The sequence below is a fragment of the Brassica napus genome, chromosome C3 (genome assembly GCF_020379485.1).
Source record: "Brassica napus cultivar Da-Ae chromosome C3, Da-Ae, whole genome shotgun sequence".
NCBI classification, from domain to species: Eukaryota; Viridiplantae; Streptophyta; class Magnoliopsida; order Brassicales; family Brassicaceae; genus Brassica; species Brassica napus.
This window is the reverse complement of record NC_063446.1, coordinates 31,652,612-31,668,645: the sequence shown is the minus strand read 5'-3', so window position 1 is coordinate 31,668,645 and position 16,034 is coordinate 31,652,612. Positions and strand designations below refer to the sequence as shown.

Here is a 16,034-nt window from a genome sequence, read left to right as displayed (position 1 = left end):
AAAACTCATTTAAAATCCAGTGTTATTGAACTTGACATTTTATAAAGTACTCTGAAATCCACTGTTATTGAAAATATTTTAAGTTGTAGAATTTTAAAGTTTTCAAGTGATTTTAGAGTGTTTGAGTGGAGTTTCTTAGTTAAAAAAATTAAAACTCAAATTCCATAGTTTTAGGTAATATTCCAGAGTGGTTTAACAAAAATCATTTTATTCTCTGCAATTCCTTAAAATCATATAAAACTTCATTAAAAATCAAATCACCTCAAATTTTAAATTGAATACAACCCTTAAAAGAAATGATAAAAGACAAAAGGGTAAGTAGAAAACGACGTGAGTGGTTCCTTACCACACCTAAATGAAAATATCATAAATTTATAAAAGATTAAAAGACAATATAATTATTTTAAAAAAAAACATAATGAAACGAATTTGGCAAGTTCCACTGCTGAAGTTAAAGCTCTGAGTGGTTTTCGATTCTTTGTGTTCTCCACCCACCGATTCCATTGTACCTCTCTCTATATATTTATACTATACTATACAGAGAGTTATAGATATTATACAGATACATGCATAGAGAGTAAGTGGCTCTTTACTACTCTTCAATGCTCGGTTTCGGCTATACAATGGCGATTTTTGAGAATATGGGAGAGAATCGGGTGGGGCTGTTTTGTTCTCTCAGGTCCATTGAAACTATAACCCACTAAGTCTCAAAAGCAAAAGAAAACAAAAACAAACGGATCAATTTTTCTTTATTATTTTCCTGTTTTTGTTTCTTTCTTCCTCCTTCACTCTCAAGCATAACGTTTTGTGTTTCACTGACGAACAAAGTGCAAGTAAGTCGCGAGTGAAAAAAAAGGATTTTTTTTTCTTCTCTGCTTCAAATAAAGCTCTCGTCTTTTCAAAGATAATGAAACTTTCTGATCGTTAAGGTTAGTCTTTTCAAAGATAATGAAACTTTCTGATCGTTGAGGTTAGTTTTGATGTATTTTCTCTTGTTACTTCTCAGTTACGGAAACTATGAAGACAGTTTAGTTATAAAGTATTGATTTTTTCAGTGAATTATGCTGAAGAAGAGATCGAGAAGCAAACAAACATTAATGGCGAATACGAACCAGAAACAGAGTAAACCGACGCCGTTTCCGCGGCTATTCACAGCTTTCACCAGCTTCAAAAGCTTCACCGAAAACGACGCCGTCGCCAGCCCAACCTCTATCCTCGACACCAAACCTTTCTCTGTTTTGAAAAACCCTTTCGGACCCGACAGCCCGAAAATCCACGAACCCGAGATCCGGCTCAAGCTCGAACCCAAAAGAATCGGACTCGCCCTTGTCGATACTCTCATCCAAGAAGAACCCGGATTCTCACGACCAAGATCCGGCTCCATTCTATTCGGGTCACAGCTCCGGATCCGGGTCCCGGACTATCCACGATCATCGGCGGATTTCGGGACCAAAACGAAGAATTCCCCGATCTCCCCTCCGCCGGAAGAGACGAAGAAATTGGTTACCGGGTCGGGTCTCGGGTCGGCCCGAATCGTCACGACCTATTTCCCGACCAGCGATATGGAACTATCGGAGGACTACACGTGCGTGACGTGTCATGGGCCTAACCCGAGAACGATCCATATATTCGATAACTGTATCGTTGAGAGTCCACCCGGCGTCGTTTTCTTCCGGAGGTCCGACCCGGTTCACGAATCGGATTATTTACCACCCGACAGCTTTCTCAGTACCTGCTGTAACTGTAAGAAGAATCTTGGTCCTCGTGATGACATTTTCATATATAGGTAAATCATATATAACATATGAATTTAAAACTATCCGATATTTCTGTAACTAAAAATTTGAATAGCTTATTAGCAATTTATGATGTTGATTTGCAGGGGAGACAGAGCTTTCTGTAGCAGCGAATGCAGGTCTCTGGAGATGATGTCGGAGGAAAATGACATTTAGAGGAATAAGCTTTTTTGAGATTATAAAATGTTATGATAATGACTAAAATAAATAACTGTAGTATTAAGATGAAAATGTTAGATAATAAATTTTGCTTAGTTGCTTTTTTGCTCGAGGCAGAGCTGGTATCTATGTGTATTATGTGTCTACATGCATAATCATATACTTCATCTTTTACTTTTTACCTTAAATCTGTGATATTAGTAGAGGGCACAATAATATTTAATGCAGCAATTCGATTTGCGATGTTCAAGACAGAAATGTAAAAACATAGTTTCAAGAAAAAAGAAGAAGACACAAATGTGAACATATCTCATATCTCCTTCAAAAGTAATCCATTTCATGTTTTAAACCCTATATAGATGTTTTGGGGCTCAACACCAACAACTGATAAATATAAATGTAGTTGTGGCAAATAGATAGATTAGAAATACTATTATTACAGTTTGGAACTGATCTAATGCTGGGTAGAACTGTTCATTAAACTAAAATGGCCAAATATTAAACGGTTTGGTTTAACGAGCATAAAATCGATCAAATCAAATGGCTACGTACGTGGTTCGCTAACAAGTTTGGTAGCACGTCAGTTTTGTTTCGGGTTAGTGTATCACTCTCACGTATAGATTATTTTGTATTGTGTGTGTTACTTAACACATTCTTGATACTTTAGAGAGGTTTATGGCATGTTGATGATTGCTTAATGTTTGTTGTTGAGTGGAGTCATGAAAGTTATTTATCTTTTTTGCGCCCCAAAAAAAAAAATTCTTGTTTTTCTTTTCCAAAGATTGCAACCGTTCTTGCTTGGGTGACTTAAAAATTAATATCCTAATTTTTTTCTATCCAAGGTCAAGAATATGTCGGATTGCTTCTGGTTTGGCTATATGCCCACAAACAAACCATGGCTAGATCCAACCCTCTTAGGAGAAGCTAAGATTATGGTTGAGAATGATTTAGACAAATCACTCCCTCAAAAGATCATTTTGATTGATAAAATGGGTTCTACAACCATCAACCATGGTCATGTGGCGTATTCTTGGATCCCTAGAAAATGTGGTAATTGTGGCCATTTGGGACACAGAGAATCAGGTTGTCTACAAAAATCTGCTCAAGCGAATATTTTTGTACAATCGTAGAAGACAATTGTAATCCATGCCGCCTTTGCTAAATCTGTCTCAGTTGATGCTCCTCTCACAGCTTAGAAGACACTGCAATTGATGAGGTTGCCTCTCCACTTGTTTCAGCTTTTTCAAAGCCTTCTTCTATAACTGCTATCTTCTCCACTACAAGTAATGTTATACTAGACTCAAGCCATATTCCAATTACTAAAGAAGTCACAACTTCTGTCAATGTGTTACAGCATTAATTATAGCCGAAGAGGCTGTACTTTCTTTAACCACTAATGAGATCAACCATCTCAGTGTTGAAACCTCGTCCATGAGTGTGGCGGAAGCAAAAGAGACATTGTCATACTTTTTTTTGGGTGCTGAAGATGTAGATGGGATTGGAAGTGGAGAAACTCTTGCTGACATTGAGGTTTTTTCCGGTTTTGACTTAGTTGTGCTACAATAGTCCAAATGACTCGTGGAGAAAGATCAATAAGACCAACTCAAAAAGTCCAGGAAATGCAGTGGACTATGGTAAATGGTCGACGCAGTTGAGATCAAAGAGGCCGCGGTAGACATGGAACTATATATCAACTAGGATTCTCTTAAGAATTCTCACTAGCTCTTTTATTGATTTCTTGATTAAGTTCAATAGCTATGATTAGCTTCATTGTAAGCTAATTTTATTGCTTCTACTGTTTTACTGAACTGCATGACCTCAAATTAATAGTTTGTAATTTCATTATGCATTTCAATAGCTGAAAAAAAAATTACTTTAACACATTACACAGATACAAAAAAGCACTTGGGTAATTAAGACTCCTTCACTCATAGAAATGGACCCAATAAGAGGACCTCTAACAGAAAGAGCTCATAAAAGTTTCTTAGAAAAAAATTATTATTATTATAATAACTAGGAAACAAAACCCGCGCGTTGAATTCTTTACTAAAATTTGATTTTATTTAATAAATATATTTACTTACAATTTTGTATTTTTTTAAAAAAAATTATTACTTGTGTTACATTTTTCTCCAACATTTATTAACTATGTTTTTTTTGTTATACACAAGTTTGTGAAATATACTATACACATATGCAAGATTAGTTTGTGTTATTTTAAAATTGTTTTATATTAAAATACTTATCAATTAAAGAATTTATGAACAGTTAAGATAAAATATTGACAATGTTAGAAACTCAAAATAATAACAAAAAAAAATTCGTTGAATTGTTTCAATAATATACCAAAACAAAATTTAGAACAAAAAGCAGTTTATAAGCCAAACTATCTATACTATTATTTATGAAGTGATTTTGCTGATTTGTCACATTCTCCGTGATTTTAGCTAATTTTTTTCTTATTTGTCATATTCTTATTAGTTTTTAGATTAAATCATCAATTTATTAATTTAAATAATATAAATATTTAGATTTCTAATTAATTTATTAATTTAAATAATATAAATATTTCGAAATTTCTAATTGGAATTATGATTATAATTATTTTAACTTTCACTAGATTTTTATTAGTTTTTAGCTTAAATCATTAATTTAAATAACATAACTATTTCAAACTTTCTAATTGGAATTACAATTATAATTATTTTAAAAAAGTTAGGACCAATTCTTATTTTCATCATATGATGTTAGATGTTTTAAACTATATAGTTTAAATTTTCTTATTCATTCCAAGTTGTCTTGATTATAGTTTTTGACATCTATATTTATGTACTTTTGATATTTGTTTTTTATAGTTGGAGTTCTATGTTTCTCTTCTTTCTTTGAGTCTGAAATACTAGGAACAAATCGGTTTTGTTACATGGAATTTTGAATTATGAATTAGGTATTCTGAATTACTTCAGTAGTTATTTCACGTGTATGTTTTATTTATGTTTAATCTATAAGAAAAATATGCTTTGATATTAAATTTAGAGAATTGCCTATGTAATCATGTTATGAACATGTCTTTAATGGTTTAGTTTCTAAAATGGCTAAAAGTAAATATATTTTTAAAGAATAATTAGATTTATCATTATATAATTAACAATAAATTAACTTTAATAATAAAACTATCATTATATATTGTTTCTTTTATTAAAAGTAAACTTATGAAATATTAAGATAAGTCAATGCATATATTGATCAAGTAACCAATGAAATATTGTCATTATCTCAATTCGTTTTTTTTTTCAAAAACATTCTTCAAAATTATCATCGAACTTTAATTTTTATTTACTTTTATTTATTTTGTTCTTATTTGGATTTTTGTGTTTTAATGTTTTCTTGGTAAGTTAATTCATGTTTATGGTTCAAAAATACAAAGTAGATTAAGAGAGACTAAAAGTTCACATTCTTACTTTACTTTATTGTGTGAAATATTTGATATGTAATTATGCTTTTTTGGTCTTATAGTTTTATAGCTTTCTTTTGTGTTAAGAAGACGTAGATCGAAATAAAAATCGAAGAGAATTAAAATAATTAATAATATAAAGAATAAGTTATCATGATGTTTAATTCATAATACATATATTAATAATTATTAGTAAAACGGTCATGCCCGTATGTGCGGACAAAATACCTAGTTTACAATTATAAATAAAATTAATCTTAACATTATTATTACTGGGGTAAAAAGCTTCTTAGATATGAAGATTTTTTATTACAACATATATCTTTACCTTTATAATATAAGATTGATCGGATATTAAATAGCTGACCAATAATGTCTAAATATTTGTAACCTAGCTATTAATGTCTTTCTGGGTAACCAATAAGCATGGTTCCGATTGTCCATTTTTGGATCGAATCAATTGATATTCATATTTGTTTTAGAAAATAGCAGATGTCTAATGCAAATAACTGAATGTCTTACCAATTGTATAGAGTTTCTATTCAAGTTATTAGGTTTATCAAGATATACCAAAACAAATATCAATTTCAGAAGACATAACTGTTAAAAAAAATTAATGGAATGAAATGAATACCCTAAGAGATGTAACTATTTAAATGAATGGATGCCTTCTAATCTCAACCCTATGTCAGTAATTCATATTTAAACAATTAATCTAAAACATTTAGTTATAAATTTCGTATAGAGAATGTTGATCTAAGAAAATTAAAAAGTGAGCTTCTTCCATATTCTAACTTAAAAATTATAAAGAAAATTGAATTAAGATCAGATAAAAAAAGGATAGGTGCATAAAATATTGAAATATTATGTAATGAAAATAGAGGTGCCAAATATATGTTGTATAAAGCTCTCCAAGATAAAAGATGTTTTTAAGAACATTATATTATAGAATAACAAAAAATAAATTGACAATTGGAAGAGATAAAATTATTTCAATGAATGGATGACTTTTATTTCCAGTATGAACCCTACATAAGTAATTCACATTTATAGTTACACCAAAAAAATCATATTTGTAATATTAATTTAAACCATTAAATTAGACTTTTGTAAGAATCAATTTCGTGTATTTGCATGCATAGAAGTACAACTTACAACCGGTCAATTCTAAATATATATATTTTCAATTTAGAGATATATTTTTCAATTTTATGCTTAGTTTTTTAACTTTTAGTTTTTACCTGTGTATTTGGAAAATACAAAGATAATACATAAATGTATAAAGTTTTGTAAAGAATAATTCTCCAACCAAAAATAGATACTATATATTGAAAATATACCACACATGATTTGTTCATGATTTTGATCATATGATATTTGAGATTATTTTATGTGAATAATTGTTATCGTTATGAAGCGATGTAAAACTGCAAGATTGGGCAAAATAATTTGTTGTACGAGAAGCATGATGAAAAGAGAAATCACCTCTTTCATTGCACTACTTCTATTACAATTTAGTCAGATCTACGATTTGGTTAGATCTAAGAGGAAGACTCACTAACTCTAACTTCTCGAACACTATTCTTCCTTTTCTTCTAGGCTCTGATTGGTTATCAATCAAAATCTTATGGTGTTCCTTAGGGTGTATAAAAAACAGAACTGGAGAACCGAACCGGAACCAAACCAAAGTACCCGAAACCAAAACTGGACCAAAACTCTCAAATACCCAAACAGTTCATATATTTATATATCCAAAATTTACTGAACCGAACCAGAACCAAATCGAGAACGAAGTATTCAATTAAAAATAACATAACTATATATTTTGTAATTTAAAAATCTATTAAAAGTATCTAAAAATATTTTTTAAAGTTAGTTTATTATAAAATATTCAAACTATCCGAAAGGATCATGATATTTTTATCCAAAATATTCAAAGTATTCCTAAATAACCTAAAATTTTATCTGAATCATTATAATTATTTGATATGTTTTCCAAAATATCCGATATTTAACATGAATTATCCGAACTAACCGGAAAAACCCGAATAAGAACCAAAAAATTTTGCGGGTATTTTCCGGTTCCTAGACACATTATTGTCTAGAGATGTGTTCTCAATGCCACCACCTGTCCTCCTTCTGGTCCAACCGTGTTCTCCATCCTGATGCCTTTAGCTGTGAAGTGCTCGCCCTCTACAGATGCACATATAAGAAAAGTCGGTCATGTTTATATGCGGAGTTGACCTAATGGATAAAACTCTTAGATTATCTAGTAGATGTCTAAATAATCATAAGTTCGAAAATAGGCATGTGAGTTTGGTTAGTTAGGGTTATTCGGTTCGGGTAGTTTAGTTCAACATAAATCTTACTGAGTTAACCTGAAATAAAGTTAAGTTCGATATAATATTTGGTTAGTTCACCTTTCACGAACCGATCTAGGAATCAATAGGCGACGTGGACAAAAAAGGCTTATTACAATAAAGTTGTGGTTCAGCAATAACTAAAAAGCGGTTTGGAAATTATGAATAACACACAAGTACAATGCTATTGCAATGGTTAATTACCAACTGTTGCAAAAACTGATCATCAAAGGCTACAGTAGCTATTAAAGAATTCAATGGTTCACTTGATCAGTTGCAAATATTCTTTTACATTTTACACTTGTACTTTAAAATGGTTGCATTGATACACTTCCAAAGTCTCCAAAAAATATTAAATCTGCAAATTAAATTACAAAATTTATATTTTCTTCATATGTTGATTTTTGTCCTACACGCATTTTGCTTGAATTGCACATAAGATAGAAATGTATATAAACACATATGTGTGATCAAATTCAAGTAACACCTAGTAGCTAGAGACTGTAAATCTAAAATTAATTCTTTAATATCCGAATTAGATACACACAAATACACAATAGTTTCAGGAGCACTGACTATCAATATACTTTTGAAACGTCATCACCATTTACTTCTGAAAGAGTTTCTCACACAAATACCATCCATTTTTTGTCAAAGCTACGAGAGCTTGCAAGAAAGAGAAGAATCATCAAAAACAACAAACCATTGTTTCTGTCTAAGGAATCAAATCACTAAAGCATTTTATTTCATCACTTACTTGATGTTTTCCATATAGTGTACAAATTTTTCTAAAAACAATTATAACCAAAATCAAATGATATTTTTGCTTGCTATCCATGAGAACTCAATGCTCACAATTCCACGAATATTGAAAGTGAAAAATATCAAAAACATCAAGAGACTTTCAGAGTTCTCTCGGCTCTAGACTGACCAGCACGAAAAGAGAGGATGATACCAACAATAAGACCGTACAGCAAAAGTGTTTCAGCAAAGATGGGAATCAGAATCATTCCAACCACACAAAAATCACATCACATTATTACAAAGCCAAACGCATATCTCTAAGTGGCATATGACAAGCAACACACATCACAACAATGTTTCTGTTCAACTTCATAAACATGATCATTAAGAGAACATGGATTTTCTCAATTACCTGACACCGGCTTCGCCGATGATTCCGATAGCCATACCGGTGGAGAGACCGACGAGACCACAAGCGAGACCGGAAGAGAGATGGTCATAGCCATCGAATAGATAGTAAGACTTGCCTTTGGGTTGATTCCAATACTGATGATCACAGCTATGATCAAAACCGTAAATACCTAAGACACCAACCATAACCACCAGAACAATTGACTTCATTACAAGCTCTGGTCTCGTCACACCCATCGATGCCATACCAACCCCGGTCTTTGCTGTCTTGTACGCTGCTCCCATACATGAAAAAAGGATAATCCGATCGGATCGGATGAGATCAAAACTAAATCGTGGATGTTAAGGGAATTTGCAGTATCTTGCCCTTGCCAATGACCTAAAGAAAACTTTGAGTTTTGTTTTGAAAAAACTCACCCACGACTGACTGCTTTTTGTAATCACTGCCAGGGATTCCTATATTAACCTGAACAAGGTTTTGCAAAATCAAGAAACTACGTAAGATCTCAGGCAAACAGTATGGCTTGATACTAAGAAAAAAATACTTAAGGAAGAAGATTTAAACGATTTCTGTCCGAACCAAACGTCTAAACAAAAACTAAAAGAAGACACTCCATAAAGGAAACCTAGGTTGCTTCCTTAGACTCTAATTGATGATGTCTACTTCAGCGAATTTGGTATATAGAAGCATAACAATTCTAGGTCCTCTGGCGTCAGATTGTAAACTCGCACGTCCCAAAACTTGCCCATAAATTCCTACCTTTACCTTAACTGCACGAAATGAAGACGGCGTTTGCGAGGTGTCCCATAGAAGAGACGTCTGCTGAGTGACTACCTTGCATTATCTGTAAAACAGGAGCCTATATATACATATATATATATGTATAGAGAGAGATGTGATTTAAGGGTTATGATGTTTGAGGATAAAACGACTCAGGTAAAGACGCTATATACAGTGCATATATTGCATCAGAGAGGTGTGATTTAAGGGTCCCGTTGTTTGATGATGAAACAGATTCGAGGAAAGACGGTTAAATGCTACAATTTTTTATGACCTAAGCTATTCAGAGCCAGATGTGTCCGTAGATCAAAAATAAGGAGTAAATATGACGGTTGGATTTAAATTTTTTTTCCTACAAAAAATTGGTGACATCATCAATCATCAAATAAAGGTTTGCTATTATATATAGATTTACTCACTTTTTATTTTCTATAAAAAAAAAGGACCAATTATTAACTTTTTGGCTATTACTTGACATGTGACTCAATTTATCTCAATTTATCTTCACAAAAAGGAACAAATTAAAACTACTTTAATCAACGAAAATGAACACAATCTCTATCAATTAGTAAGGCTTCTCTAATACTCCGGTAATTTTGTCACAATCAAAGCTTCATTAGTTCATTGTATTAATCAAATCACAGCATGCATGCCTGAACAGTTTGATGTTGACCACTTTTTGGGGGGTCAAATTTGATGTTACCATTTATACGCAACTATTAAACCTAAATAAACATACCTCGTTGAGGAGGATTAGACTAGCAAGCGATGTTCATCTTTTCGTGTATTTTTCCAACTTATTGTACTAGAAAACACTGATTTGAAATTTAATCTGCCTTGCATGTGGTGATGGAAAACAGTCAAAACATGTATATGACAGGGGAGAGCCAGCATTGTGCATTCCTTATTTACATTTTATTTTTATGAATTTGGACATGTTCTGTGGCAACTTGTTGGTGATAACAAAGTTAACGATTCAGTCTTTTGTCGTAAAAGAAAAAAAAAAGTTAACGATTCAGGATTATATATGTGCATGGCATTCTTTAAATGTTATTGTTGTTGGGTGTCGAAAATGACTAAACATGTTGTTTGCTTACGAAAATTTCGTTGTCGTATTGACTGATTATCCGAAGCGAACTAAGAAATTATTATAGACTTTTTGTAAAATTTGGGGATACGCAGGTATATACTATCTAGTAAAGTAGTCACAGTACTATTTTAAAAAAAATTATAACCGAATTTCATCACCGCAGCTATTTTTTTATTCGGACTAAACATGTAATAATTATGTAACAAAAAGAAAATAGTATATAACTTTACCGTTTTTATAAAGATATCCCACAATTTTATTATTATCATTTTAGGACACACATGAATGAGACATGTGATGGGCAGGAAAAGCATTTCCACATTGCTACATAAGCAGAGGTGTTGAACCAAACAATCATTTTGGACATATGAAACCTGTTCTTCTATCTACAAATCAAACTTTCTACGTATACCAAGTTTGTTGTTATATCTCACGAACATAATATCCGAAATATGAATCAATATAATTCCCCCTAGCAGCTCTTTGGTGATCCTCTATTATTATTTTATTTATTTGGGTTATTTAACAGACAGCCCCACATTCAGATAGGTATGGCCCTTATACTACAATATCGTTCGTCTCATATGCACATGGCCACAATTGCCGAATGCACATTCACAAGATCCATGTCGTTTATGAAATATTTGTGATTCATGGTATATTTCACTTTTATGTCACAATATTTCATATCTAATCCATTTCAAGATATATTTATCATCCGGCTTTCCCCTCTAATCAAATTCCAATCTTGTATATTCGATCTCCTAACTCTATGCACATAATCTATTCACAATGAAAATACATTAGCTCGACTATGTGATTTAAATGTTGATAACGTTTGCACTGGCTTGATTTCATTTCTGAAAAATAATTTGGCGTGTAAAATCCTTATACTACGAGCTGATTTTGATTTTTGTATGTTAATGTAACTAATAGTATGACTTTACTAGATCATCATTTCCTATAACGACCAAAGTCATAATCATTTGCAAAATTTTCATTACTTAAATTAATAATAATTAAGTTTGAGATTATTTGGGGGAATTAATATGTACAAAAATACAACTTGGCCAATGCAGGCTATCAACTATATTAAATGTAGTGGATCAGAATCACTATATGACTCACGTTGAGTGGTTGATTAAATACGTCAAGTTTGAATTAGGTTTAATTAGTCAACTGAACACTAATGATGTTCCTAATTATGTACTGATTAAAAGTTGGGGGCATTTTGGAATACAGAAAATTGTATGGCAGATACTCTCGATCCAACCAAGTTGAATTATGTTGCCACTACAACCAATCCCATTATAGATTGCTTTGATTATATATCCAACGCTTTTCATCTTGAAATTGTTATGTGCATTTGACTGACTTGTCATATTTAACTATATATAATTATACGTTTCTGACTAGCATAAAAGCTGAATAAACCCACACTTTAATTAAACTTCAGTTCTCCTTAATCTATAGCTGCCGCTTATATTAAAACTCAAAACTAAATGTTATGATACCATGGTGTTCAGAGTACTCTCAACAAGGATAGGGTATTTCAGCGTTTCTAAATAAAATGACTAAAACAACAATTTGGTACTGCTTACGTATTTTCTTCAATTGTTAACTTCTAGTTTTTTTTTAAGAAACTATAAACGTGTTGTATGTACTACTTATGTAGGAATAGGAAAAATCAGATTTTTTCAAAGAAAATGATACTCTCTTAGAAGTGTTGTAACTAAGCCTCCGTCGTAGATATTTTTACGGCGTCATTAAAAAAAATACTATACAAGGATTTTGAAGAAATCTTACTGAGTTACGGACAGTGGCAGATGTAGATTATTCATGAGAATTTGTTGGGGGCAAATCATACTAAACTTAAAAGTTATAGCTAGAAAAATGATTTTTAGTAGAGGAAAATAATTAAAATTTAGATATATTGTATAAATTTTAAAATTTTCATGGGGGCACTTACCACCTCTCTGGCCCACGTGCATCTGCCAGGATATATTTTTTCTCCAAATATTTAAACGAAGCTCAAAGCATGATTTTATTTCTACTTGACTACATATGTTTAATGTCTTTATGTTGTTTCAAACCTGGATCGCTTAGTTTCCCAAACTCCGTATACCATTAGAAATACATGATTGGTTTAACAATGAAACAATGAATGCGTGTGAAGTAAAACTCCTATAAGCCGATATGATTATGTAAATTGGAATACAATTGGTGACTTGATTCTTGAAAATAACTCGATACAAAACCCACACAAGCAAGGCTATAAATATGTAAAATATGTTCATCCTCATAATCATGGTGGCATAATTTTCTTTTAGTGATGTAAGAAAACATCATTGTCAAAAAGCAATGAAAAACGGGAAAGTCTAAGCATGGAGCAAACAATGATTACATGGTGCAAAATCTAATCAATTAGTAAAATTTATAATGTAAGTTTGTAGAAGCAAAGAAAATCATATCACGGATTTTGACTTATAAAACACATTTGATCTGTTTATAAGAAAAAATCATTTTCTAGACTTTTTCCTTATATTTAAAATTGATGTTGGAAATTGTAATTAATGCATTTTATTTTAAAATTAAAATAGAATTTAAAATGTAAAAATATGACTGGTTCAATATATATTCAGAAAAAGAAAAATAAAATAATAAATAAATAAATTTAGTTTGAACAAATACTCCTTCCGTTTCATATTAAGTGTCATTCTAGAGAAATTTTTTCGTAACAAAATAAATGTCGTTTTCCATTTTCAACAAGTAATTTATTTTTCTCTTGGTTGAAATATGGTTAGATGTATATGTAATTATGTTTTTATATAGAAAATATAAAAAATTAATTATTTTCTTAATCCGTGTGCACAAACCCAAAACGACACGAAACGAATATAGTAATTTATAACAAGACAAAGCATTTATGGAACTAAAATTTTCCAAATAAAAGGAGAATAATTTATAACGAAACAAAGCATTTATGGAACTAAAATTTAGAAAAGCAGTCAGTGGAGAAAGGTTGTCAGCACTGTTACAAGACACTACTGGAAGTAACGCTCATGCTCATGTTTGGGTAGCTCTGCTTGTTGCATCATATTCACAAATTTGCTTTATTTTTTATGAATAAAAACTGCCCAAGTTGAAAATATATTATTTGTAAGAACATGTAATATAATATACCTGTTCTTATAAATCCCACTTGACATGGAACCTAAATAATTATTCAACACTCTCTTTTGTTATGAAATTGCTTAATCAATCCCACAATACCAGTGTAGCTTAGTAGATTTTTAGGTTTAAGGTTAAGAATTACTACTAATATTACCATGCAAATTAACAAAATTTAACATATGGATACTTATATGTGATGTGTGTATAAATGTACCTTATAATAAGAATAATGCATAAATGACGTGGCAAATTTAGTGAATTATATGGCTGAAAGATAAGTCGCAGGCGAAGTCAAGCAACTGTCGAGAAAAGACATGACAAATAGAGTAACTGAAATTAACTAACCCTACCTACAATGCATTGCATGCAATTTCTCTTCTTTTTTTTTTCTTTTTTATCTACTTCAGAAAAACTATAACTCCCCGCATATTTTATGCCTCGAGTGTATCGAACTGAATTATTTTGCTTTTAAAAAAAGAATTAGTTTCCTTATTTTTTACTTCCTTATTTTTTACTCCCTCTGTTTTACAATAAGAATCATTCTAATATTTTTTTCTTGTTACACAAAAAATGTCACTTTACAATTTCAATGCAAATTATATTTATTTTAGCTGAAAATTAATTACAACTTGCATTGATTTTATAAATAATTTTATTTATCTCAAATACTATTGGTGAGAGATTTATAATTAATAATAATTTACATATATTTCAGTCATTTTCTTAATCTGTGTGAAAAATATCAAAATGACACTTATTTAGAAACGGAGATAGTATTTTATTAACACCAAGACAAAATATTTAACTGCAGACCATCTTCTCTATTTTTAAATAATCACACAGTATAATTTAAGATTGGAAATTTCATTTAACATTATTGTTCCAAAAAAAAGATCAAACATCAAAACAATTATAAAGTAGGCTCCCACGTTTTCAGGCCTTATATAATAACTCGGGAAAGTGGGAGAAAATAGGCAGATTAAGTTTATCTAACTTTTCTTTGATATAGGAATTATACTAGCTAGTACATAGATTTTAGCATATATATCTGTGTGGCTATAGAATACTAGGCCTTAATTATAGTTTATTTGGTCGGGGACGAGTGTGTTTGGCTCCTCAACTCGACTCATCTTTTAAGGTTTAAGAGACTTATCTAGTATAAAGCTTACTATTGTAAGATTTCAAAATAAATGTAACAATTTCTTTTTCTTTCAATAGGAATGAGCCAGCTCATGATGAATACTATCTTGAATAATAAATAATGAAACAAACTCAATATTTGCCTGATCTATAATATCATTTTAAAGCAAAACTACTCCATCCCACTTGTATTTTTCATTTAAAATAGAAATTGCTATTTTTACTCTATATTTGTAGATTCATATTTTAAAGAAATACATTGAATGAAATCACTTCTCTACTATAAAAAAAATTCTATTTTAAAGTAAAAACTAGATCTCGATCCGCGCAACCGCGCGGATTTTTGTTTTCATTTATTTTTATATAAACATTTTTTTCAATTTTTGATTGGTATATATTATAATATATATGTGTCTATCAATTTTTAAAACATAATAAGTTTACGGTATATTTTTTTCATTAAATAGATTGTTTCAAACTTTCACATGTATTTGTATCTTCTTCTATATATATATTTTTTTAATTATTATTTCATTATTAAAATCATAACTATATATATAAAGATTAGTAAAATATTATTTTATTGTCATATTCAAAGATATTGTAACATTTCACAAATTTAGAAATTTTTTAAAAAATTAAACTTTTCGCTTCATAGATTTATATTATCGAGTAAATAATTAAACATTTAGTGTTAGTTTAATTTTTAAAATAAACTATATAGTTTAAAATTTGTTTTCATTGTTTTAAGGTAGTAAAGATTAACTATTGTTAGATAATATGATTTTTTTATTTAGAGAAAAATCTTTATAATTTGAAAAATTAACATCGACAAATATTTAAATAATTAACATATGGAGGTATAGTATTACAACATTAAATTATATCTATTTAATTTATACTATCTATAAATTCAATGGACAATCTA

General features: G+C 30.5%; 2 protein-coding genes across 12 annotated transcripts; one reads left to right on the top strand and one right to left on the bottom strand.

Moving 5' to 3' along the window:
- The first annotated feature begins 421 nt into the window (after nt 1–421).
- On the top strand, nt 422–2,143 carry BNAA03G36700D (FCS-Like Zinc finger 8). 5 transcript variants are annotated; one of them, XM_013881113.3, is made up of 3 exons: nt 422–679; nt 1,056–1,786; nt 1,883–2,143. In XM_013881113.3, exons 2-3 carry the CDS (start codon nt 1,062–1,064, stop codon nt 1,950–1,952), a joined length of 795 nt encoding a protein of 264 aa, XP_013736567.3. In that variant the 5' UTR covers nt 422–679; nt 1,056–1,061; the 3' UTR covers nt 1,953–2,143. The 5 variants fall into 5 exon arrangements, with proteins under 5 accessions (XP_013736567.3, XP_022556237.2, XP_022556236.2 ...); XM_022700516.2 differs by having other exon boundaries at nt 454–929; XM_022700515.2 differs by having other exon boundaries at nt 454–929; nt 1,007–1,786.
- Nucleotides 2,144–7,303: 5,160 nt separating this feature from the next.
- Nucleotides 7,304–10,826, bottom strand: LOC106454754 (V-type proton ATPase 16 kDa proteolipid subunit). Of its 7 annotated transcripts, XR_007321476.1 has the most exons (4): nt 9,688–10,768; nt 9,339–9,387; nt 8,923–9,196; nt 7,304–7,599 (listed from the first exon to the last, which is right to left on the bottom strand). XR_007321476.1 is itself a non-coding variant. In XM_048753251.1 (3 exons), the coding sequence occupies exons 2-3, from the start codon at nt 9,204–9,206 to the stop codon at nt 7,578–7,580; spliced, it is 306 nt and encodes a 101-aa protein (XP_048609208.1). In that variant the 5' UTR covers nt 9,207–9,387; nt 9,548–9,616; the 3' UTR covers nt 7,304–7,577. The 7 variants fall into 7 exon arrangements, 2 of the variants coding, with proteins under 2 accessions (XP_048609208.1, XP_048609207.1); XM_048753251.1 differs by lacking the exon at nt 9,688–10,768 and adding an exon at nt 9,548–9,616 and having other exon boundaries at nt 8,923–9,387; XM_048753250.1 differs by lacking the exon at nt 9,688–10,768 and adding an exon at nt 9,502–9,580 and having other exon boundaries at nt 8,923–9,387.
- Nucleotides 10,827–16,034: the final 5,208 nt, after the last annotated feature.

Bases quoted from the DNA above. Each gene is read 5' to 3' on its own strand.
- BNAA03G36700D (XM_013881113.3), top strand. From the start codon at position 1,062: ATGCTGAAGAAGAGATCGAGAAGCAAACAAACATTAATGGCGAATACG. The intron at 1,787-1,882 runs GTAAATCATATA...GTTGATTTGCAG, and splicing joins GATGACATTTTCATATATAG to GGGAGACAGAGCTTTCTGTA.
- LOC106454754 (XM_048753251.1), bottom strand. From the start codon at position 9,206: ATGGGAGCAGCGTACAAGACAGCAAAGACCGGGGTTGGTATGGCATCG. The intron at 7,600-8,922 runs GTAATTGAGAAA...GTGCATCTGTAG, and splicing joins ATCGGCGAAGCCGGTGTCAG to AGGGCGAGCACTTCACAGCT.